This window comes from Lithobates pipiens, unplaced genomic scaffold (genome assembly GCF_037356315.1).
Source record: "Lithobates pipiens isolate NorthernLeopardFrog02 unplaced genomic scaffold, aLitPip1_a1.2 Scaffold_13, whole genome shotgun sequence".
Taxonomy (NCBI): Eukaryota; Metazoa; Chordata; class Amphibia; order Anura; family Ranidae; genus Lithobates; species Lithobates pipiens.
In genome coordinates this window covers 342,397,270-342,423,989 of record NW_027507718.1, presented here as the reverse complement: position 1 = coordinate 342,423,989, position 26,720 = coordinate 342,397,270, and the positions used below count along the sequence as shown (strand labels likewise).

At 42.4% G+C, this 26,720-nt stretch overlaps 1 protein-coding gene across 5 annotated transcripts in view; it reads left to right on the top strand.

The window, feature by feature from the left end:
• Window positions 1-18,628, top strand: part of TMEM154 (transmembrane protein 154) — a 71,574-nt gene extending 52,946 nt beyond the window's left edge. For 4 of the 5 annotated variants that reach the window (XM_077477046.1, XM_077477049.1, XM_077477047.1 and 1 more), the window contains one exon: window positions 17,980-18,628. In XM_077477046.1, the coding sequence (XP_077333172.1) occupies window positions 17,980-18,101 (122 nt within the window). In that variant the 3' untranslated portion in view covers window positions 18,102-18,628. The remainder of the gene's footprint in view (window positions 1-17,979) is intronic. The other variant, XM_077477048.1, reaches the window with a different exon arrangement.
• Window positions 18,629-26,720: the final 8,092 nt, after the last annotated feature.

Sequence of the window (26,720 nt, the reverse complement as noted above, 5' to 3'; positions counted from 1 at the left end):
ACACTATACCTCCAACATCTTTTCTTTCTAAACTTGTTCTTAGACAAGATGATATCTGGCAATGGTATTGAATGAATGTAACATTTGTACAAAACAGGATTTTATTAAAAATGTAGTCATAGTTGGAAATTGCATGTCTAGAGGCAAAAATCTCAATGAAAGTCGTCTAAAAACTTGCATTGTCCCTAGAAATCAGGTCAATTCTACAAAGGTGAGACACTGGTCATTGTGTGCTATAATGCTCTCTGCCTTCCCCTACAGTGTAGTACCTGGCATGGAGAGTGAAGGTACAGTGCTGCAGCTGCCAATTTTTAAGAAAGCTATCTATATATGTTTGTTTATATGTGTATGTGTGTGTTTTTATATGTGTGTGTGCGTTCATGTGTATATGTTTATATGTGTGTGAGCGTGCATGTTTGTGAGCGTTTGTGTGTGCATGTATGTGTGTGTTTTATATATGTATGTGTGTGTGCATTGATGTGTACACATGTGTGCATGCTTGTGTGCATACGTGTATCTTTATATGTGTGTGTGTGCATGTGCATGTTTGTGTGTGCGCATGTGTGCATGTTTATATGTGTGCGTGTGTACATATGTGTATGTATATGTGTAGGTGCGTACATGTGTATTTATACACATTAGACATGTGCAGAGTGAAATATTTTGTTTCAGAATTTCGTTTTCGTCCAAAAAATAAATTTATTTAGTTACTCCCGAATTTTCGTTTTTATTTATTTAGTTTTTCGTTCAAAAATTGCATTCGTCCGGAAATCCACATGAATTACGGTCGAATCTGTCTTTGAAGGCTTATGGTGTCTTTATACATTCGACAGAGCTGCTAAACTCTATATAGCATATCGAACGGACCCCAAATTCGTACGAACTTTAAAACCCTATTAAAGTCTATGGGACCCCAACGTTCAAAATCTAAAGTGCTAATTTTAAAGGCTAATATGCAAGTTACTGTCCTAAAAAGTGTTTGGGGACACGGGTCCTGCCCCAGGGGACATGTATCAACGCAAAAAAAAGTTTTAAAAACTGACTTTTTTTGGGAGCAGTGATTTTAATAATAATTAAAGTGTAAAAATAAAAGTGTAATATTCCTTTAAATTTCATACCTGGGGGGTGTCTATAGTATGCCTGTGAAGGGGCGCATGTTTCCTATGCTTAGAACTGTCCCTGCACAAAGTGTCATTTCTGCAGGAAAAAAAGTCATTTAAAATCCCTCGTGGCATTAAAAATTTCATAGGTGACCACTCCGCAGACACAACCTCCCCTTTGAACCAGTGGGACACACTCAAATGTGTGATCCGGGGTACCCTCATACAACACGGCTCCCGCCTTAAGAAGGCCCGCGCTCATGACATACGCAAACTCCTTTCTACCATAGCGGACCTTGAACCCCTTCATAAAAAAGACCTGGACCCTACGGTTTTTGTCCAGCTTTCCAACGCCCGCAGAGACTTGCTCCAGCTTTTAGACGCGCACTCCCTGATTGCCAGGGATAAAGCACGGAATCGCTTCTACTCCCTGGCGAATAAATGTGGTAAACATCTGGCCAGAACTATTCACCCTAGACCCCCACGACATTCTATCCCCTTTATCGTCCAATCGGACCTTAGGAAAACGTTTAACACCTCCGGGATATCTGAATCCTTCCGGCAATACTATTCAAAGCTTTATAACCTCCCGCGTGCAAACCCCTCCGACCGGTCCCCCCCCTCTCCCGACCCCACACGGGATTATATTATGGAAACTGCTCTACCCACTATTGATGATGCAGACGCTACGTCCCTAGATGAGCCCCTAACTACTTCTGAATTTCTGCAGGCCCTCAAAGCCCTTAAGGTGGGCAAATGCCCGGGTCCTGACGGCTTTACACCCCGGTTCTACAAGACATTTGCCCCACAACTTGCACCCCTTCTGACAAAGGCCTTTAATTCGGTAGACAGTCTTCACCTCCCCTCCAAGGAATCTTTATCTGCCAACATCTCTATTATCCCTAAACCGGGCAAAGACCCATCCCAATGCAGCAGCTATCGACCCATATCCCTGCTCAATATAGATATTAAGCTATTTGCGAAAGTTCTGGCTACCCGTCTGTCCCCTTTATTGCCTAAAATTATTCATAACGATCAAGTGGGTTTTGTCCCTGGCAGAGAAGCGAGGGACAACACCTCCAAGACGATACATCTTATCTCCCTGATCCAACGTAAAGGCCTGAAAGCTTGCCTTTTATCCTTTGACGCTGAAAAGGCCTTCGATAGGGTCAGCTGGAGGTTCCTACAGCTGTCTCTACAACAACTTGGCCTCGGAGCTCCCTTCATCTCTAAAGTTATGTCCCTATATTCACGACCCTCGGCTACGGTCCTGGTCAACGGTACCACATCAGCCCCCTTTGACATTGCAAACGGTACCCGTCAGGGCTGCCCCCTGTCCCCCCTCCTCTTTGTCATTATTATTGAACATTTGGCCTGTGCCATACGACAAAACCCCTCCATTCTAGGTATCCAAACTCCATCTGCGCATCACAAACTTTCCCTGTATGCTGATGACCTCCTCGTGTACCTTCAGAATCCGCACACCTCCCTACCATCCCTACTCAGAGAATTTCAACGTTTTGGTACCCATAGTAATTTCAAGATCAACATTACTAAGACTGAAGCCCTTAACATATCCCTCGCCCCCTCCACACTGTCCCTTCTAAAATCCAATTTCTCATTTAAATGGCAGACCAAGGGGATTTCTTATCTGGGGGTTATTATACCCTCCAACCTAGCTAACTTGTTTTCCCTGAATTATATTCCCCTGCTTAACCGTATACGGAAAGACCTTGAGGAATGGGGGGGGTCTCCCTTGCCCTGGTTCGGAAAGATTAATATCCTAAAGATGGACATCCTGCCCAAGCTCCTGTATTTATTCCAAACCATCCCCATCCAAGTCCCCAAATCATTTTTCATCTCCCTGCGTTCGTTAGCCATCAGATTCATGTGGAACAGGGGCCTCCCCCGAGTTAAATTTAAACTGCTTACACTCCCGAAGACTATGGGGGGAACAGGCCTCCCTGACTTTGAGACTTACCATACGGCTGCTCTTATGACTCGCATCATAGAGTGGTTCCCCCGTCCTCCTTGCAAGGCCTCGGTGGCCGTTGAACAGGACCTTTCTCCTGTGGATCTCCGAGCTCTTCTATGGGGATACACTCAGGACTACTCTAGTATGACCTCCCTATCCCCATTGACCTTGGCCTCCCTGAAATTATGGTATAAGACAGGGCTAAACACCACCCTTTCCTCTGATCCGGGCCCCCTGACGTCCCTCTTTGATCACCCTGCTTTACCACAAAGTACAGGGGCAGCCTCCCTAGGACCCTTTAGGCGTACGGAGTGGCCGCAAGCTTTTACATTTGTACATCCCTCTCAGGGGACCCCGGTCCCCCTGACAGACTCTGGAGATTGGCTCACGGCCCTACAGGTGTCCGCATTTACCAAACGCCTACACTCCTCCTCTCAAATACACCGCAAGCTTACCAACTTTGAGGTATTGTGCTCCCTCCCAGAAACCCCCAAACACCTGCTATCCTCCTTATATAGCTTACTACAGACTTTAGCGCATGATCAGCTCCCACCTTATACTAGGCTGTGGTCTGCGGATTTGGGTGAAGACATCTCTGTGCCGGAGTGGCAAACCTCTTTCCACTTCACCCACAAGTCGACCATCTCCTGCTACTCTCAAGAGAAGAACTATAAGCTGCTGTCCAGATGGTACAGAGACCCTGCTACTTTACACAAAATCTTCCCGTCTACGCCAGCCACCTGCTGGCGCTGTGAAGCCTCAGTCGGAACCTATTTACATGTCTGGTGGGACTGTGAGAGGATCCGCCCCTTCTGGACACAGGTTTTTGAATGTTATAATCTTCTAGCTGATACTCCGGTTCCTATCTCTCCGAAAATTGCATTACTCTCCATACTACCCGGGTCTATTAAATCGCAGAGACAAAGATTGCTTCGTTTTTTTATGTCCTCTGCTAGGCAGCTGATACCTGCTTATTGGAAGACGACGACTACCCCCCCATTGTCACGGTGGGTATCCATTATGAATGACACCATGAGAATGGAGGAGATGTTGGCGCTGGACAATGATACTTACTCCAAGTTTATATCTCAATGGTCGATCTGGCTCCGCTTCTCTTCCTCTGACACTTTAATGGAACAAGTATTGAATGCGTAGGGGCGCTGTGGGCTCTCTCCTACCCTTCCCCCCCCCCCCTACCCGTATCCCTTCCCCTTCCCCCCCTTTTTTCCCTCTCCTCTCATCTTGATATCCATTTTTTCCTGTAACACTCTGTTCCTCTTTCTTTTGCTCCTCTCTTCCCTTTCTTTTCTCTCTCTCTCTCTCTGTCTTCTTCGTAATACTAATTACACGTTGTCTCATGTAGTAACCCATGAGTATTCTTTCCCTACTGTGGCCTTGTGGATCGGGAACAGGCTGTTTTCCTTGTTTTCCAAACTTTCCGACGGGACCGACTGTGGCTGATAGTCGCTAGCCGTCCATTCACAAATGTAGTCCTGTTACTGTTCCTGCTTGTATTTGCCTCATGTCGGTTACTGTCTTGTTGTTTTTTTTTTTACTTGAAATGTTCAATAAAAATATTTTCAACACTAAAATCCCTCGTGGCTATAATGAATTGTTGGCTCCTGTAATACAGAGAACACTCATTGAAAGTCATTGATAAATTCAATCACTCTGCATGTCTAGTACTTAGTTCTAGCTATTTTACTGCTGGTTACAATCAGCCAATAACATTCATCATCATCATTTTTATTTTACTTCCCCCACCCAATTCCAGAATCTTTTCTCTCTGTCGAATCTTTTCTCTATATAATCTTGGACTAATAGAGGTAAGGTTAGGCACATTCGACCACAGGTTCTATAGACACAGATTGTTATTGTCAGAGTCACATTGAATCTCCTATTCTATATCGAACTGTTGTAACAATGAAAACGAAAATATAGCATTTATTTATGTTGGATCTTTAGTTTTTCGGATCCTGCGCTTTCGTTATCGTTTGTCAAAACTAAAATGAAAATACCTGAAATTCGGACGAAAATGCATTCGGACGAAAACAAATGCACATGTCTAATACACATTACTTTTAATCCTATCACCCTTTTTCTTTACGATCCAAATTTTTTTTTTTTTTAGTGCAGGCTCATAATACCAACAAGAAAATACAATTTCTCTGAAAAGCAATGCAGGCTCAGATCGCATTTCAGAGACATTTGACAGGCAGTGAAGAGGCAATATGTTGTGGCTTAACTGGTAAAATATTGAGAACCACTGATACAGAGAAACTGATCTATCAATTTTCCTCCTGCAGCTGCTGAAAGCCTGTGGGAGGGAGAAGAGAAGGGGGGGGGGGAATGAAAAGATCAGCTCCTCTATATGCAGCCGCCCCCACCGCTCCTTCTATGCGGCTTCTTTCTGCTGCCCCCCTGTGTGCTCTCCACTTGTACTTTTTTCTGGCCCAGCTGTGCTCTCTACTGGCCCCTCTACTTATCCCCACAGCTCCACAGAGTTACCCCCTCCCCTGCCAGCTGCTGTGGGATATCTGTCAGGATGAAGCCTTTTCTAAATGGAGAGTCAGTGATCCATACCAATCATGGACTCAGTCCATTCAACACTGAAACATAGTAAACTGTATTTACTATGCTTCAGTTTGCGAATGAAGGGGCAGTTCTATACATTTATTCTGTGCAGCTGAGGCTGTGTTCTCAATCTCCTTTCTCAGTCTCAAAGGTGAAAGATCAGAGGTCTGCTTAGACCTCTGATATCTCAGCAAAGCCCCCCAATTAAAAAAACATATATAAAAAAAATAAAAAAAGACGCCAGTGGCATAACTACCAGGGTCACAAATGTCGCACTGGCGACTGGGCCTTGGTGTCTCTGCCACTGGGCTCAGAGGGAAGGGCCCCAGCTGGGCGTCAGAGGGGGCCCCTTCATGGTTTCTTGCACCAGGGCCCTGAAGGTTCTAGTTACACCACTGGAAAGGTGAGTATACAATTTTCAGTTTTTCTGATGCATCATGGCAGCACACACTTCGAAATAACTCGCCAGTCAGGTGGGTGTAAAAAAAAAGAAGGTAGTATTTATTTAACATGTAACTGAAGAATTGGCTCAATTAATGGTTCTTTTGAACTCCATTGTTAATTGAGCAAAATCCACCCATAGTGGGACATGAATGTATGTCTGGATGACCAGGTAGCTGCTCTGCAAATCATCTCCGGCGAAAACCTTGCAATACGCTGCCCATGAAGTTGCCACTGCCCTAGTTGAATGAGCTTTAATGCCATAGGTTACTGGAAGCTGTTGAATGGTGTAAAGTTTCCTGATAGACTTGACTAGCCACGATACAGTAGTGCGTGGTGCTGCCATCTGTCCTTTTCTGTTCCCATGACGAATCACCAAGAGGGTGTCTGACTTTCAAAAGGAGGCAGTAGCCTCTAGATACGAGTTAATAGCAGATTTTACATCCAAGGCATGTGGTTTACCTTGATCATTGGTAAAAGTCGGGAGACTGATGTCTTGTCTGTAATGGAATGTCGTTGCCTACTATGGAATAAAACAGTATGAAGGTCTTAGCACCACTCTGTCAGGATAAAAAAACATGTAGGGTTCAGTTATCGTCAATGCTTGCATCTCTGAAACTCATTTAGTCAAGGTCATGGCGACAAGGAAGGTTAGCTTTAGTGTTAGGTTCCAAAATGAAATAGAATTGTTTGGATGAAAAGGGGAACTTGACAGTCCATTCAACACTATTGAGAGATCCCATTCTGGAAATGTTGGCCTTCTTGGAGGCCTGATTTTTAAGCATGCTTTCGTGAACTTAACCACTAGAGGGTGTAATGCCCATCTGGAACCTGCCTTCGCAGATAAGGCTTAAATTTGTACCTTGAGGGTACTTGAGCTTAGTCCTTTACCTAGGCCTGTTTTGAGAAATTCTAAAATCTGCGGAGCCTCTGGGGATAGTGGATTCCAATTTTTCCGCTGTGCCATAAATGCAACTCTTTCCCATATCCTCCCATAGGTGGTGTTAGTGGTACTCTTTCAAGCTTGAAGTAGCATTGATACTACCTCCTGGGAGCAACCTTGCTCTAGCAGCCTATTCCTTTCAACCTCCATGCTATCAAGTGTAGTTTCTCTGGGGCCGGATGAAGGAATTGGCCTTGGTAAAGTAGATCCTGAGTCACAGGAAGAGGCAACGGATCTTCTAGCAAGAGTTGTAGCAAGGTCGTGAACCAAGGTCTCCTTGGCCAGAAAGCGATTACTGCTATCACTGTGGCTGATGACCTCCTGAGCCTGGAGTGGAATCTGGCGATTAGTGGTGTTGGAGGAAATATGTATCCTAGTTGGAAGTTCCAAGCATGGAGAAGGCAGTCTATTCCTTTGGCTGCTGGGTAAGCTGCTCCCAAACAGGAATCTCTGACACTTGGCATTCGTCTGAGTCACTGCCATATCGATATCCGGCATTCGCCAAGTTTTGGTCAGGAGGAGATGCTTGATGGCTCAGAGACCATTTGTTTTTGACAGGAATTCCCCGCTTAGGCAGTCGGCCAACAGGTTCTGCGCGTCCAGAACATACACAGCACAAATCTGTTGTTTATGTGTGAGCCCATTCCAAGATAGGGCGAGTCACCTCCAAGGACTAGGAAACCCTCTTTAAATTACACCAATAGCTCTAGAGCCGTATATCTATGAAAGTAAATTGGTTGGTATTAGGGGCATAGATTGTGGCAAACGTATACAATTTCCCTGCAATAGTACCTTTCAGAAAAACATAGCGACCCTGAGAATCTATCTTATTACCCATGGGCTGGAAGGGGCAGGATTTATGAAACGCAACCGCTGTACCTCTGGATTTGGAGATCGGGGAAGTGCTATGGAACCATTGATTGTATAGGTGGGTGGGCAGCTTAGGCACTGAATGGGGAGTAAAATGTTTTCCTGTAAAAAATACCACTTGTGCCCCAGACCTCTTTAGTTCCCACCACAGTTTGCTACATTTGCCTGATGAACAGAGGCTTCGAACATTGTAAGATATTACCTTAAGAGTAGCCATAGAAGATCTGGAGGACGGGTAGGTTGCAAATGCGCCAGCTCGCTTGGTGCGGTCGATGAAGTGGAGGGATGCTCCTGGGAGAAGAGGAGGTGAAAGGAGAAGGAGAAAAGGGGGGAAAGGAGAAAAAAAGGACAAACACATAGAATTACCAGTTAAAACAAAAAAAATATGCTAATGTTTCAGAAACCATAACAATAATCTAAAACATCTGTAGGTCGGGTTCGGGGCCCTCCCTCCCAAGGGGGGGCCCCAAACCATGACCCAGATGTCCAATAGTGATCTTTACCCAAAAAGGGGAGGCCTACGTGGGGAACGCGTGCCAACATGGTGGAGAAGCTAGGGAGCCCCACCTCAGTTCACCACATCTAACAAGACGCCATGATTGGATGGGGGGGGAAGATATCTTATCTAGATTAAATTCCCGCAGACTGCTAATGAAGGTCAAATAACAAAACAGGAATGGTGCTGCATGTGCCATGGGTAGCCATAGGCTCTATCTGGAACAGTCTCAGCAGTATTAGAGCAATTTAAGATCAAGTAGGGCTTTAGGAAGGAAGCAGGGTCACCCCACGACAACGGCGAAGGAGCACGGATTCAACTGTGGAGGCCATGAAAACCTGCTCTGTCAGTCTCTGGAAGGGGAGAGGCCTGACAACGGACCAAGGGCTGGATGTTGCCGATCTCTTTTACGATTTCTGCATTTAGTAGGCAACCATGGTTGGGGAAGCTGTATCGCAGGGATGTCTGGAGTTTCTCTCCAGTCCAGGAAATCCACAGAGTCCAGCCCAAGAGTAGATACGTGCTGGAGGTCATCTTTGTTGCGTGGGGTGACCTGTTTGCCATCTTTAGTCAGCTTTAGAAAGAAGGGAAAACCTCAGCGGTATGTCAGCCCTGCTTCCTGAACAGCAGCCAGTAGGGGACAGAGCGCCCTGCGCTGCATGAGGGTACGTCTTGTGATATCCTGATAGAAGGATAAATGTGCTCCATCAAAATCAAAAAAGGGCTTGCCACGCATTTTTTGCATGATGAGGTCTTTGTGTGAAGTTATGTAGCTTGCAAATGATGTCTCTCGGTATAACCATTTTGTTGCATGGAATAAAGAAGAGTAAAAGCCAGGCTGTCAGTCATTGCCTACACACTTTAGCTTGTCTTTGCCCTTTGGGTCATTTTGCTGCTCTTTTTATGCCAGTAGCCAGAAAAATGGTCTAAGATGAGGATGAGAACCTTTTGGGGTTTGTAAAAAACATTATCAGGTAATTAGAGTTTTTACTATTTTTTATATGATTTAAATCGGAATAAATCACGTTAACAAAGGCAATCTGGCTATGAGTTCAGAAATGAACATTCCAAAATAACTTTTTTAAGACTTTGACTTTAAGCCATCAATCATGGGCAGCACAGTGGTGTAGTGGTTAGCACTCTTGCTTAAAAGTAAAAAGGGTCGCTGGTTCGAATCCCAACCACAACACTACCTGCCTGGAGTTTGCATGTTCTCCCTGTGCATGTGTGGCTTTCCTCCAGGTGCTCTGGTTTTCTCCCACACTCCAAAGACATGCTGGTATTTTAATTGGCTTCTGTCCAAAATTTACCCTAGTATATGAATGTGGACCTTGGATTGTGGGCTCCTTGAGGTTAGGGACCAATGTCAGTGTACAATGTACAGGGATAGGGACAATTGTAGACACTCAGGATGGACTGGTGTTTTTATTCAACCTTGCTAACTATGTAACTATGTAATGATTTTTTCCTCTTTTGTCATCTTAAAATTAGTCCTTAAAGCTCAGACCAAGTTTCCATTTTGAACAATTAGTTGACTGTGCTTAAGGCGGAACATGGATAGAGTGAATTTCTTCCCAGGTAGATTCCCCGATCAACACAGACATGGGGGGGGGGGGGTTTGGAAGCCGTCCCTGCTGGGAGAACACAATGATTATTGCTAGCGGCTATAATTGTATGTAAGATCTGGCAGGCTGCTTGTACTCAATTTGATTGATCAATCAAAAAATATAAAAAATTTAGTTTTTTTCTGGTAATCATAACATAAACAAAAAAAGTATAAGCTCTGAATTAGAGCTCTGTTTCTTACAACTCTGGATGATAGAGTAAATTTACATTTCTGCCACCTTGTTAGGTCTAAAATCTGTTCAAATTTCAAAAAATTTTAAATATTTATTTATTTTTCCTTATGTCAGAACCCTGCTTGCGAGTTGCAGGAGAAAGCTTGCTCAGCTGTATGAGGTTACATCCTGTTTGCTCACCAGACAAGAACTGTTGGATCTGTTGATAAACCTTAACTTTTCCTTTGGGCACAACGTACAAAAATCAGCCATGGACCCACCCTGAAGGATTTATAACTAGGTCTGAGTTGGCTGTCATGACCACCTAGCTCAACAAAATTTGACTGAAAAATGTAAGGAATATTGTTGGCTGATCACTGACTATATCCAATCAGGTGCTGTGGATGTCTAAATACAGGGGAGATTGCTCCATCCACTCTGTTTAACTAGATGTGGGAATCTATTTGATTTCTATTTACAGTATATATGGTCAAATAAATTTTTGTCTATGGCTAGATTTACTGATAATCTTGTTTGCTTGATTCTGCCATGAGAGCCAGTATTTAGCTCAGTACCATAAGTAGGTTATGTTCAAACACTGAAGAGGTGAGGTTGGGGCGTTTGACCTTCTCTGTGTTTTTTCTTTCCCAATCAGGTGTGTGGTGCAGGCATAGAAACAAGAATACCAGTAAGGGTGATACTGGATTTTTCTAATACCATGGAGGAGTCTTAATTATGACCTGACATCTCTATTTATTCATTTGGCTATTATTTGTTGCATTAAAAATGAAATGCAACCATATTTCTGTTACCCTAAAAAATACAGATATCATATAGGACCTTGCTTTGTGTCTCGGAAAACAGCAACGAGAGAGGCTGGCACCCTCATTGTATTTCCAGAATTTTTCAAACCTCCTGCCTCCTCCTTGGGATTCATTAAGGACCGAATCAATCCTTCCATCTAGAGCGCACCCCTGTTGCTAAGCAATTATTTTATAAAGATTGCTGGAGCACAGGCTGGTGCAGAGTCAATTGCATCCTGTATAGCGTCCTTCCATTAGCATTGTGCTGTTGTCTCTGGACCAGACAGAAATGCCAATAAGAACATGGTGTCTCCAGTATTTGTCATGCATAGGGTATATTTTTTTACCGTTTATTCAGAAAAGCTAAGATACAAATAATATAGTGTTACAAGATACAGTATATATCATAAGTAGGCAGGTAGCCATTCCACAATAGACAATTCTCTTACAGAGATTTAATGCTTCGAGTATCTTCCAAGGAGATCTGCAGCCAGATGAAGCTCAGTTATTTTCAGTATAATCAATTTACTAATAAAAACATCTGATTTATGTGTTGGAACAATCTCTGTGCTCATCCAAGACAACATTACAGAAGTATAGATCGGTTAGTATGAGAGTGGAAAGGTGGGAAAAAAGCCATCTGTATCTGAACTAGGAGAGGGATATGTTTAACCCTTCTGCCAGGCCTTGATCTCCATTTTACACCTCAGACAAATTTTGTAAATTTCCACTATTTTATCATTTTTAACCCCTCCAAAAAATGTCATTTAAAATTGCTTGCGGCTATAATGTATTGCCGAATCCTGGCAAATATACATAAAAAATCATTGAAAAAAATGGAGGGGCCCCCTTCCCCAAAGCACCCGCACTCGTCCCCACCCCCTTTCCACACCCTTTCCTGACCGGCCGGGCTGCGTGCTCGGATAAGGGTCTGCTATGGACTCTGGGGGGAATCCCGCGCCGTTCTTTTGGCGTAGGGGTTTCCCTTTAAATCCATACCAGGGGATGGGGCTAGCGAGGTGTCAATGTCGCCGATGGAGGCAGAGACATTGACTTCCTTCGCTAGTCCCGTCTACCTGGAGCCACGTTCAAAATGAACAGAATTTTCTCTGTTTGTGGGCAAGTCTGTTCATTTCAAAAGTCCGGCGGACTAGCAGACAGATGGGCAGATTGTCCAGCGGACAATTTCGAGTCAAAACTTCTTTCTAAGTCCGCCAGACTTTTGGGAACAAAAAGTCCGCCGAAGCCCACACACGGGCAAATCGTGTGAATGCGGCATTAGGGTCAGTGTGTTTTAGTTACAGTGGGATTTAAAAAAAAACAAAATGTCAAAATGTGCACTATTGTTTCTGAGCTGTACTACCAGTACAAAAACAACTAACATGCACATATGTGGTATTGCTGCAATCATCAAGAGCAAGAACATTTATTTTGGGTTGTTCGTTGGTGTTTTTTTACTATTTTGGGCAAGTTTTCCTTTGATAATAAAAAACAAATCAGGAGATATCCATTACCGTTTACCACCAAATGAAAGTCAAGATTGTCTTGAAAAAAACAAGGTATAATCCACCTGGATGCCCAAAGTAGTTGTCAGGAAATGCACAGTTTTACTAGCACATGTCAAAGTTGCAAAATTGTGCTTAGGCATTAAGATTTGTTTTATTTTAGGCGCAAAGAGGTTGCCTTACAATTTTCAGTGTAAAACCCCTGCAAGCCCTCTCCTACAAAAGATGGTGCTGATTTCATGGGGTTGATTTACTAAAACCAGAGAGTGCAAAATCTCGTGCAGCTGTACATGGTAGCCAATCAGCTTCTAACTTCAGCTTGTTCAATTAAGCTTTGACAAGAAAACCTGGAAGCTGATTGGTTTCTGTGCATCCAGATTTTGCACTTGCCAGTTTTAGTAAATCAGCCCCAAGGTGTTGCACCAATGTTTATCAAAACCATTTTTTAGATAAAAAATAAATTAAGTTCATTATTAGTTTAAAGAAACACAACATAACTTACAAAATTCCTACTAAATCGAAAGCATAAAACTTCAGAGGTAATAAATAACAAATATTTGTACATTTTAAATTTGTATCTTTTTGCAAAGCAGTGAACATCACCAAAGTGTACTGTACTGTATGTGGGTGGAGGGGGTTGTGTATTGACATGGATGTTTTTATGCTATATGCTTTTTAATTTATTAATTTTTTTACTCATTTAGCATCACCAGGAGTTGATAAGCCCGTTGGTGACAGTATGTACACCAATTGTGCCTCTCTAGAGAAATTTCTGTGGTCTAAACTGAACATGGAACTATGCTCTTCAGTGTTCATTCATGAAATGAAGGAGATCAATAAACATAAGAAGCATGTTTGCCAACATCTCACCGCATAACATCCTAAACAGAAAAGCAAGCAATAATACTGATATGGTGTCAGGACACTGGTCTCATTGCCAGTAAGGGATGGGGAAGGTGAGAGGGAAGACCAACAGCTGATGGGCACACAAAGACTGGTGGAGAGTGGTAATGCAGGGAGTGATGACAGAGACAGCTGAGGAAGGGCACAACAGAGACAGAGGAGCTATAGCACACAGAGTGCACACTACATGGCGCAGGCAGCAGGGGGTTGGTCACATTTTTGATTGGTTGATGGCCCCTGCTATCTGGGGCTAGAGCTCATCTTTTGCAGACCTAGCAACGCCCCTGCTTGCATTGAAAATTTTATTGTGCTAAAAATGTTTACATGTAGACTTAAAAAAAACTCAGGAAATTAAGTCTTAAGTCATCATGTGTTATGTTTAACTAATTTATTTATTGCTAATTAAGTTGGCACACTGGAAGGCTGGAGGCACTGTCTTATATTGATTAAATAAATAGTTGGTATTGCTGTCTTGATCAATAGTTTAGACTTCCTGACAGTATTCAAATGGATCATGCTGCAGAATGCTGATATTGTATTTTCAGTCATTTATACCCACTAGATAGGACACCTCTGATGCAAACCCAAATTTGTGTTAGTTAGAACTTCTGGAAGGTGCTTCAATATTTTTTATTCAAAACTTGAAAAAGAGGAAAGCTTATCTCTGTCCTATACTATATATACAGTACATGCTAGCAAAAAATAGCCCATTCTAATATGTGTGTGCATGTATGTTTGTGAGATAGTGACTTTAGATTGTAAGATCCTCAAGGACAGGGACTGATCCAGGGGCGGATTTAGAGTGTAGTCTCGGGAGGGGCACTGCCAGAAAATACTTTTTTGGTGGGCAATTTATCAGGGAAATGGCTGGTGTTGGTGCTTCAATCATCCCGGCACCATGGTTGTTATGGTGTCAGGATGATTGAAGCGCATTATTTTATTATTACATTGCTATATAAAATGAAATAGTTCAGCTCACCATAATGCAGAATCAGTGGGAGCCCAGAGCGTGTCCCAGAGCGTGTCACTTGCCACCGTCGCCTGCCACCAGATGCGAAATGTCACTTGCCATGTCACTTTCCACATGTTGAGGATTGTCACTTACCACGTCACCTGCCACACGTTGCGAATTGTCACTTGCCCCGTCATCTGTCACACGTTGCTGGTTGTCACTTGCCTGCCGCCAGATGCAGATTGTCACTTGCCACGTCACATGTTGGTTGCGGATTGTCACTTGTCATTTCACTTGCCACACGTTGCTGGTTGTCAGTTGCCTGCCACCAAATGCGGATTGTCACCTGCCACACGTTGCAGACGGTCACTTGCCACATCGCCTGCCACGCGTTGCGGACTGTCACTTGCCACATCGCATGCCACACGTTGCGGACTGTCACTTGCCACATCGCCTGCCACACGTTGCAGACTGTCACTTGCTGCTAATGTGGGGATTGTCTTTTGCTGTGTCCCAGAGATGATGTAATCTCTCTGCTGCCCGCAGCTGCCTGCACAGGGAGGGCGGGCGGTGGGTGGGGCCAGCACAGTCAGGGGCAGAGAAAGAAGAATGCTGGCGCTCTGCAGTCACACGCTGGACATGATTTTAGCGGTGGTTGGAACTGGAAGAGTGGAACTGATTGATATTCACACCACACACTCACAGTCTGTACTCTAAAGTTGCAACTGCAACAGTGCTACTGCAAGTTGCAACTGTTCTCTCCCCTGTTCTCCAGCAGCTCCTGTTACAGTGAGTCACGTCGGCACTGAGAGCGAGACTCGAGTCCGACGTGACTCACTGACGTCACTCGTTGCTAGAAACCAGGCAGCCCAGGCGTTAGAAATGAGTGCAGGGAAGAGGCTCCACCCACCTGTTCGTCCTCCTATTCTAGTCGAGTCTCTCTCTGCGCCACTGATCGGCTGATGGATGTGAGAGAGACTTGGCAGAGGCAGCGGCAGCCGCAGCAGAGCTTGTGAGAATCTGAGAGATCATGTCAGTCAGAGTATTTCGGGAGGGGCAATTGCCCTGTTGCCCCCCCCCGGATCCGCCCCTGGACTGATCTCAATCTACAGTATGCTGTATTGACAGTGCTATAATAATAGCTGTGATAAATAAAATAAATAGGAGGACTGATGTTGAAACAGGTGAATCTGAAGGTGACATGACAAGAGTGGGGATGAATATTGCAGCCAGAGCTACATTTTTATTTTTACAATGGGTGGACCATACCTTCCAAATTTCCAAAATGATAAAGAGGTACATCTTTAAGCACACAGCAAAGGACACATCCCCGCAAAACAGCCTGGTGGGCAATGGATATGGACAAAGAATATCTAATATGTAGAAAATGTCTAAACCAGTGCTTTTTTTGACCTATATGTTGGCTTTTAACACCAACAAAAGTAGTAATATACTGTAGATGTTAGAAAAAGTTTAATGTAGTATAACATTTTTGGTAGTAAAATAGTACATTTTGTATAAGGATGTACAAATCAGACCAAAAGGAGGGACAAATAAGGCTGTACGAGGGACATGGAGAATTGGTCTCTGATAGAGGTACAGTTTGGAGTTTAGCCATTTTGTATTCTGGTATTCAAATTGATCACCAACTTAGAGCTAACACTTGATTTATACATAATTTTTTGTTTAGTTTTCAATAATGTTCTAAGTACAGTTTCAGTTATTCTTTCTCTCCCAAGATATTTGTGGTCCCTTGGTCCCTGTTATAAAAAAGATCTTTAATAAAACTTGAATCCATAGTGCATTCTTGAGTGAACACTCTTTTCTACAGGAAATAAAGATACTTTTATTAAACAGAAGCTATAGTAATAATATGAATCCATCACCACCTCCCTCATTTACAGGCTTGTGTGAGGTTATTTTGGTTTATTTGTTTCTCAAGGTTCATAAACTATGAAATGATAAACCACCTTTTTTTAGTGCTTAAAGTGATTGTAAGGGTATTTTTTTATTTTTCTTAAATAACAAACATGTCATACACTCCACACGTTTTGCACAGAGTGGCCCCGATCCTCGTCTTCTGGGGTCCCCCAGCGGCTCTGGCAGTTTCTCCCCGCATCAGATAACCCTCTTGGAGAAGCGCTCTCCTGGGGGATTACCTTGCGGGCACGCTCCCGAGTCCAGCATTCAGCGTCCATAGAGGCTGAATGCAGGACTCGGCCCAGCGCCCACGTCATTGGATTTGATTGACAGCAGTGGGAGCCAATGGCTGCGCTGCTATCAATCTATCCAATCAAGAGCCGGGAACACGTAGAGAGAAAAAGCGTGTCCCCGCCAATTGAATGAAGAGCTTCAGATAAGTAAAACAGGGGGGCTAGGGGGCCGGTGACTGCCAGGTGTTTTTTCACCTTAATGCATAGGATGCATTAAGGTGAAAAAACACGAACCTTTACAACCCCTTTAAAGGGGTTGTAAACCCTCAATTTTTTTTCACCTCTATGCATGAAGGTGAAAAACTTCCTGTGCTGCAGCTGCCTCCCTTTTACTTACCTGAACCCGGTCTTTCCAGTGACGGGGATGAGCACACCAGCTCCAGCCGGTGTCTCGGGTCCTCATTGGATAAATTTATAGCAATGGCTCCTGCTGCTGTCAATAAAATCCGCTGATGCTGGAGCCGTGGGGTAGAGCTGGGTCCTGCTGCCTGTGTCAATGGACGCAGCAGCAGGAGACGGGAGCGTGCATGCACGAGTGCTCCCAGCGAAATCGCTTCTCCGTCAGGGCACTTGAGAATAGGAGGAGCCAAGACCCCAGAAGAGGAGGATCGGGCCACTCTTTGCAAAACCCTTGCTCAGAGGAGGTAAGTATGACCCCTTTAAGAGGCTCTGTTGCCAAAAATTTTATTGCAAAAACAATCTTCTCATAAGAAAATATATGCATTTAACATGCACTATATTGCCAAAAGTATTGGAACGCACATACTCCTAAACCTTGTGTAGAGCATTCCTAGAAGAGTTGAAGCTGTTATAGCTGCAAAGGGTGGGCCAACTCATAATTGAACCCTACAGACCAAGACTGGGATGCCATTAATGTTCATGTGTGTGCGCGCAAAGGCGTACCAATACTTTTGATAATACAGTGTATTTTATGCATGTCCTTTACCTGTAAGCATCTCACTTGCATAAACATCCATAAGCCCTGAGACTGTTGCTAGGTTCTGCCATCTTGGATGTGATGTAAGCACCCCAGCAGACTCTCAAGTGACACTAATTGCAATATTCCCTTTTACTACTCTCCCTACACAAAATGGTTTTATAGAGAGGTTATGTAAGGAACAGAGTAGCTGGGTCAACACGGTAGTTAATCAGACACTTCCAGAACAGAAGGGGATTAGAGAGGGAGGGCACTATGCTAGGGAAATTACACTTTCTGGAGTGAGCACACTGCAGGTCAATAAAAAATAAATAATGGAAAAGAAAAACCGCTGCAAATAAGCATTTGTTATATAGTTGATTTTTCTGTGCTTTTACCTGCAATTTTTGGAGTCTGTGACATGGTCTTTTTAGTGCTCTCTTTAAAACATGTGCCAAGTGTGTCCTGAAAATAGATCAATCTAAATATATCATGTATTTTGTTTTGTAGCATTGAATCCTGATGAGTGCTCAAGCGGAATGGTTCGTCTATTTCAAAAAAGAAAACATATCAACAAGCCAAATCTCAAGTTACATAACACCTGCATTTTTTTAATTTTTTTTATGTTTTAACATCTTTTAATATGTTTTAGAATTGTGGGAAACCAAAATGAAGACATTTGGAAAGATTGTGTGTAAAGTTTTCCATACAGGGATGGTATCAATAGTATGTTTGCTGCGCAACTTATTGGGCTCAGTGCGATTTTTATTTTATTTTTTTTATTCTCTAACAGCAGAACGCGGTACTCTATTTTCAATGGAGAAAAAGTTGCTTAATGAGAAGTGCTCTTTATACCTCAGGAGTAACCACACGTACCCTCAATGTCAACTGGGTCTCATCAGCACAAATTAGCTGCTCATGGGATTTACTAGAATGAAAATAACATACTGGTAATCTGTAAGGCTCTACAAAGTTGAGTTCAATTTAGTCTTATAATAATACAATATTAGTTTAAATGTATATAGTGTATATGTGTATAAGCTGTGCTTGACCTAAAAATATTAAACAATCTTTCAAAAAATTCTAAGAGATCCTTTACATATGTATACAAAACAAACCCTATCATAAATAAAGAAGATGCCTGTATCCATAAAATGCAGTCCAATATAAAAGTACTATTTGTGCAATCCAGAAATTGCTGAAATTTCTTCTTAAATAAGGTGACTTGTGCATTAATGTGTATCCTCCAAACACTTCCAACTGTGTCTTCACCCGTGACCACCAAACTCACCAATAGTAGTTGACCCCTGATAGTGTACACCTTGTGTCACAGATCCACTGGACTATAAGAGCCATACTCCAGGAACCGATATACTCATGTTTGTCTCATAGAAGGGAGAAAAGTACAGAACAACTACCATAGCGCAAGACCCTTTATTCAAATTAACAGATAAAAAATATATATATGCAATTCCCAATTGTAGTGCCTCCCATGGCACCCGGAACAATCTGCCAATGTTCTCAAAAGCTCCAAAGCGAATGGGAGCCGGCTTGCGCTCCAAACAACGGACTGATATAACGGAAGTTTCCTACCCTACGCGTTTCGTCATATCCTCAGCATCATCAGTAGGCGAGGCCTCCGCTGTCTCTTCTGCATCTTAAATACTCTCAAATCTTAGTGTGATTGAGCAATACTACTAATACCCAAACCAATGTTTTTATGTAACTTTCTTAACTCATATTTTGAGAAATGCAATTCGTAGATGATTCTTACATAAATAATGAAAAAAATATTTTATTCTTAACATTCCTATTTAAAACCTTGGAATCTACTCATTAGTTCCATTTTGTGGTAGAAAAGCATATGGCAACCACCTAATAATGTGTTCACTCTCCAACTATTCTCCATAGTGTCACCTTGTAATAAGAGACTAATTTGACATTTTCAATTCTTGCCTATACTTTTCTTCCTATAACTTACTTTATGTACCACTATATTTGTTTATTTATTTATTTTAGTTACTTATATAGCGCCATAAATTTACGCAGTGCTTTACATATACATTGTTCATTCACATCAGTCCCTACCCTCAAGGAGCTTACAATCTAAGGTCCCTAACTTACATTCATACATACTAGGGACAATTTAGACAGGATCTAATTAACCTACCAGCATGTCTTTGGAGTGTTTGAGGAAACCGGAGTACCCAGAGCAAACCCACACAGGCACATGGAGAACATGCAAACTCCAGGCAGGAAAAAAAAGAAAATAAATTGATTAAAACTAAAAATGAAGAGGGGGAGAAATAGGGAAAACATGTATGTATAAAAAAATATATGTATGGACCTAGGACTAGAAATCTGCAATAAAACAATTGGGATTGATGTGAACTTTCATACCATGGATTGCTAGTTTATCAAGCTTGTAAATCTAGGAAGCCAAGCTAGATCAGCTAAGATGGCCAAGAACACCAATCTGCATTGAAATTTATTGGTTTGGATGATAAAATGTGTTTATAGGTATCCTTGTACTCCAAGAGCATTTCTAGATCATGTTTGGAGTCTACTACATTTTATCTATATTGGAGACAGCTACTACCAGTGCATTATATTTTGGCAATATAAAGTAGACACTGAAATTTGGTGTGTTTGGCAGAAAGAAATGTTTCAATCCCAAAGTTTAATACAAACTAACTCCTGTAATTTTAAATAAATTAAAACGTATCCAAACCCCTAAAGCAGTGGTCATCAACCCTGTCCTCAGGCCTCACTAACAGGCCAGGTTTACAAGATAACTAAAATACATCACAGGTGATATAGTTTGCTTCACAGTGATTGGAGTATTCTAGTCTGCATCTCCCAAGGTATTACATAAAACCTGGCCTGTTAGTGGGCACTGAGGACAGGCTTGATTACCACTGCCCTAAAACATTTACTAGCCCCCAATTCTGTTCCTCAATTTCACTTAACACCTAAACCTATCTGTTATCCCATAAAACTCACCCTGTCCCTAACTATTAACCTAATCCTTAAAACAATCCTATTTCTGATCCTTAAACTGACCATACATTTTAATTTATTTAATTTATTTAATTTCCTTTAGATTTACCTTCAACTATGTAGTGCAAGGGCCTGCCTGATTGACTACAACTTGAAAGTGTCTAGGTTTGACCTCATATTATATGGTTTTGGGTAAATCTAAAGGAAATTGTAAAATGTTTGGCCAGCCTAAGCTTTAACTTGTTATCCACAGAGTTAAAATTATTTTTACCTTGAAAACTGCACTATCACGCTGATAATAACTTCAAAATATTATTTAAAAATGCCAGAACAGAATCCTCCAAATTGTCTACTGTATGCCCAAAATCCAGCACTCAAATTATAAAGCAGAAAAGAGAAATTATAAAATGAACTCATATTATTATATAATAAATATATTTATTTAGTTTACCAAATGCCAGTGGTGGGACCTGGATGGAAGACATATCTACTAAGGTTTGGTTTAGACCTATGTGGCTGTGGTTTGTGTGTGGGGCAGCCCATTCATTTAAATCGGCTGCCCTACACCCAGAAAAAGTCCCCAACCATTTTTCAAACGCTGTTTAAAAAATTTATTAATGGCACCCTTGTGCATTTGCTAAAGTGCAGCGCATATTTCTGAATGTCAGGAATTAACGCAATTTCATCTGCGTTTCTTACAGATATGTGATCCTAGCCTAACAAATTCTATTGTACTAAAACAAAAACAAAAAATTTACTACTTTGTACCTAACTGAAAGAATGAAAATATTCCCACAAGGCACACACACAGCAAATAAAAGCCTAAGAACACTTCTAACCCTTCCCTAATCAAATAGAAAAAACAAAAAAGAAATGTCTGTCTGCATGATCTGGTAAAAAGTGTGTTAAATGGCGCAAAAAAGAAAAGAAAAAGACAATTGAATCCTGCTGTGCCAGAGCTAAGACTGACATCATGACTCAGATCTATCTCATTACAGTATTATGACTTGACAAATTAGGTAGAAAATTTATTTGGCTCATTCCTTCAGTATTGTCATTGACAAATTACATCCCATATACTGTAGACCTGTACAAGTCATCTTTTAAAAGGTATGATCTATTGCTCTGTTGACAGACTGTACAACTTTCCTTTTTTCCCAGGGTACTGTTAATGTGTTTGTTTATATCCACAAAATAGCACAAACTGATAAATGCATCTGTCAAACCTACATCTATACTACTCGTCTGATCTGATCATTTTGTCTGCTAAAAAACAAAATTTGTTGTGTATAGTACGTAGAATAATGTATTACAGGAAGATACAGTTATTAAACAAAAGAACAGGTTAAAGTTCTCTCCTCCTGTCAAGTTTGAAAGTACAAGTCAGGATAGCTAAATAATTCACTTTAATTAATATAGCAATTATTAACTTTGGGGCTCTCCTTTGTTTTTATGGGCCTTTGAAGTATTCATAATAACATATGAAACATAGGCTCTCCCTTGTGTAACAACAAGATCACTTATTTTTTTTACTGGGTATAATAGATTATTCAAGCATAATTGAACAGTATGGATAATAAATATTATTTAAAAAGCTGGATGGCATCACTACTCTGGCTTACAATATTACAGCACCAAAGGGTTGCGATATGCTTTGAAAAGCAGGCAACGGGGAAAATCAATCAGTGATCTACTAATGTGATCCATGAAACAACAGCTGTAAAGTCCGACAAGCCTCTCAGTTTATGCTAATCTCGGTTCTATTTAATCCCCTGAAAGCAGATGTGTTTCTGGGTGCAACCGCAGCTCCAACTCATGTTTCTGTGTTGTTCAACTTCACTTGTGCACTCTATCTGGGAAGTGATTAAAAAAATAATTTTTTTTCCTGGATTTATACTTGAACCTGGCATGAACAAAAACATAGAACCTTATCCACTTCAATACCAGGCACGTATACACCTTCCTGCCCAAGCTAATTTTCAGCATTCATCGCTGTTGCAATTTGAATGACAATTGCGCGGTCATGCTACACTGTAGCCAATTTTTTTATCATTTTGTTCCCACAAATAGAGCTTTCTTTTGGCGATATTTGATCACCTCTGCGATTTTAATTTTTTCCGCAACAAATAAAAAAAGACTGGAAATTTTGAAAAAAAAAAGTATTTTTGTTTCTGTTAAATTTTTTTGTAAATAAGTAAGTTTTCTTCTTCAATGACGGGCATTGATATGGCTGCACTGATGGGCACTGATGAGGTGGCATTAAAGAGGAAGTAAACCCTGATGGGTTTACTTCCTCTTTCATTCCCTGCAAAGGCAAAGCATAATGGATTACTATGCATCGCATAGTAGTCCATTATGTGTCACTTACCTGACACAGGAGCCAGCGATGTCACCGCTGTCCCCAGTAGTCCGGCGCATCCATCTTCTCTGTGGGGTCTCGCAGCTCCGCCGCTGTCATTCGGCGAAGCCGCGATGATGTCACTCCCGCGCATGCGCTCGGGAGCCGACACGCGCAGCATCTTCATTGTTGACGATGCCGCGCTCTGTGCGCCGCAGCTTTCTTCGGGCAAATATCTCCTAAACCGTATAGGTTTAGGAGATATTTCTTGGACATACAGTTAAGCCTTAATCTAGGCTTACCTGTAGGTCAAAGTGTGTTGTAAGGGTTTACAACCACTTTAATGAGGTGGTGCTTATAAGGTGGCACCGATGATGGGCACTGATAGGTGGCACTAATAGGCGGCACTGATGGGTACTTATGGGTGGCACTGATAGGTGGCATGGATGGGCACAGATGGGCAGCACTGATGACACTGATGGATGGCATTGCTGGGCATCACTGAATTAATTTGTTCCATAATGGTGCGAGTCAGTGGCAGTGGCCATTTGTGGCCACTGATTGTCATAGATTGGGCATTAATTTGCACACGTGCATGGCCATTGGGGATGTACCTGGCCAACCACATGTTATGTGCTTCCCTGGTGGGCCTGGTGGCTTCCCTGGTGGTCCAGTGTGGGCATCCAAGGGGGGGCTGCACTGATAAACAATCAGCACAGACACCCCCCATCATGAGAGCCTGTCTGTCAGATGCGAGTGAGGAAAAGCCGATCAACGGCTCTTCCTGTTTTGTTTTTTTTTACATACAAGTGAGTAACATAAGGGTACATCAAAATAACATATACAAGAAGACGTAGACTGTTCTCTTAGTACATTACATGTGCATAGAACCTGGGTACATATACAGAGGCAGCCCGACTGCTATGCCATAAAAGCAGAATGCATATTGACTTACAGGTCAGGTATCATGAGGGTTCGTGGGGGCATCGTTTCATGTGGCTGCATTGTCCAGCCATGGATCCCAAATTTTCCCATATTTGCCCGGGCAACCCCTATGGGCATAGACCTCTTTTTTTGTAGGGTAGAACGTTATTAATGGCGGAGATCCATTCCTGGAGCATTGGGGAAGGTTCCCCCCAACCACTTTCTTGCTATCAGTAATCTGGCTGTGAATAACGATTCATGCAAAAAGGTAATATAGAATTTATCTGATTCAGGGTCTGGGAACACTCCTAAAAACATTGCTTAGGGCAAAGTGTCAAGGGGAATCCCATCTCGTCATGTATGAATTTCACAATTTGGGACTAGTAGTCCTGTATTATGAGACATGACCAAATAAGATGGTAGAAGGTACTAGAAGGGCTGTTGCATCTAGGACAAAGCGGATTATGGTCTGGTCTATATTTGGCCAAGTGTCGGGGAGTAATGTAAACTCTGTGGATGAGGTAAATTTGTGTTAGACAGTCAGAGAGTTTAGTGGAGACTTTTTTACAGGTGGCAAGTGCGTCCTCCCACTCCTCGTCCTCCATCACCCCCACATCCCCCGTCCACCTATCTTTCAGATTATATGCAAGTGTTACAGCTGTAGGTCGGGTAAGGTCGTTATAGAACATTGAAATAAGCTTTGAGGGGTCCTGTCCCATCAAAACACCCACAGTCTCTATGCACTCTATATTTGGAGAGTGATCAGAGAACTGAGTCTGGATGGCGTGACGGAGCTGGAAGTATCTGAAGAGCATGGAATTGGGAAGCTTAAAGTTGTCTTTGAGTTGTTGGAAAGATTTCAAAGTGTCGTCACGATAAACATTAGAAAGATATGTTACGCCCCGGGACTTCCAAAGGTTGTGATCAGGTACAGTTAATAATTCCCTCAGGCCTGGGTTATCCCATAGTGGTGTGTGTGAATGCGTGGGAGGTGCCCTTAATCTACGTCTCACTATTTCCCATATTTTACAATGGTTGTAGAGCAATCACCTACGGCTACCCAACACCCAAGGGTCTACTGGGTCTCTAAATAATATTTGAAAAGGGTGGGTGCATGCACGGACATGGGGGGCACACACCAGCGCCAGGTAGCAGTCCTTATCCTGTTTGTCTAAGTAATATTGTCTAATTAATGGAGGTGGGACAATTGCGCTGCTATATAATATATATTAAAATCGGGTAGTGCTGCACCCCCCCAAGGTCCGTGTTTTTTTTTAGCCCTTGCCATGACAATTTATGTATACTGGTTCCCCGCACAAAGGAGTTCAGGATGGCTTCTATGGTTTTAAAAATTCTAAGGGGCAAGTATAGTGGGGCTTGCCATAATACATATAAAAATTGGGGAAGCAACACCATTTTTATCAGGTTTATGTGGCCCATTACGTCTAGGGGCAATTTACCCCAGACGACGTGAATTTTTCACGAAACGCGTTGGGTGGCGTGACACGCTGACTTGCCTCATGTGAACTGGTACCAGAAGGGATATCGATTGGTGTTCGCGATCGGCCGACGCTTGCCCAGTTTGATGATATGCCCGATGTTCTTTCATGTTTGTAAGTGCATCTCTTGTTTTATATTTTTGTTTTAATAAATGATTTTACACTATTTGGAGCATCTTTTCCTCCCTATGGTGAACCTTCCTTGATCCTACAATGCTACACATCTGAGTCCCGCTTCAAACAGCGTTTTCCCCTGCTGGATGGTTTATGACTGGCGTATCTCCTAACCTGCCCTACGTAAAAGTGTTCCATTTGGAGGGCTCAAGTTTGATCCATCTTCAGACCCATTTTGTGATTAAGCGCTCCCTACCGGGACGTCTGGTAAGGGGCTATTATTACTTGTCTGGTGGAGGTGCACCTGGTTTTACTTCACGTTGATTGAAAAGTTTTACGATTGAATAGATCCCTTCTACACAGGGTGTTTCTCCAGTTGGACTTTTAATGGACTTTATGTTATCACATACATTTTCAGTACTGTTTGATTCTACTTTATATGTTTCTTGTTTTTGAATCACTGACTTAGAATTGTACATTTTTTCCTTTTGGTTCATAACCTATGAGGGGCAATATATATGTTTACTGTATTTAGTTATAAGTAATGCCTTATGGTTTATTTAGTCATTAGTTTGGTGTGTTAGAATAATAGATCACAAGATACACTTCTTTAAGGTAGAGTGGTTTACATCCTAATAGAAGTATTAGGGATTGCGCAGTTCTCTTCTTTTTCTTCCTTTTTCTTTGTATTGTATCTAATGCTGTCAGGAGGGAGGGGCCAGAGTCCATGAGGTATAAAAGCATATCGTCAGCATATAGACTTATTGTTTCAACCAGACTTCCACATTGTAGTCCCCTGATCCCCTGGTGTGACCGCAGAGAAGACACAAGAGTTTCTACCGCCAGGGCGTACAGTAAGGGCGATAATTGGCAGCCCTGACGCGCCCCCATGGAGAGGGGAATGGCGTCAGAGACCCTCCCGTTAACCAACACTCTGGCACTAGGGCTCTGGTAGAGGAGCATCTAATAAAGTTGGGCCCAAAGCCAAAACGCGCCAGTATTCCCAGAGGTAGTCCCACACAGCTCTTCCTGTTTACATCGTGATCAGCCATGATTGGACACAGCTGATCATGTCGTAAAGAGCCTCTGTTGGAGGCTCTTTACGAAGATCGGTGTAGTGGTGTGTCAGACTGACACACTGCACCACCGATCGCCGCGATACGAGCCCTTACGGGTGCGGTGGCTGTTATCCTGCAGGACGACATATGATGCCCAGTCAGGATAACTGAACCACTGCCTGGCCGTCATTCTGCTATAGGCCGGGCGGGAAGTGGTTAAAGTGGACCTTTCATTAACTTTACTGTACATACATTTCTGACTTGTCAAAAAAATATGCTAATAGTATTATTTTTAAAAAGCTCCACCTGTTATATAGT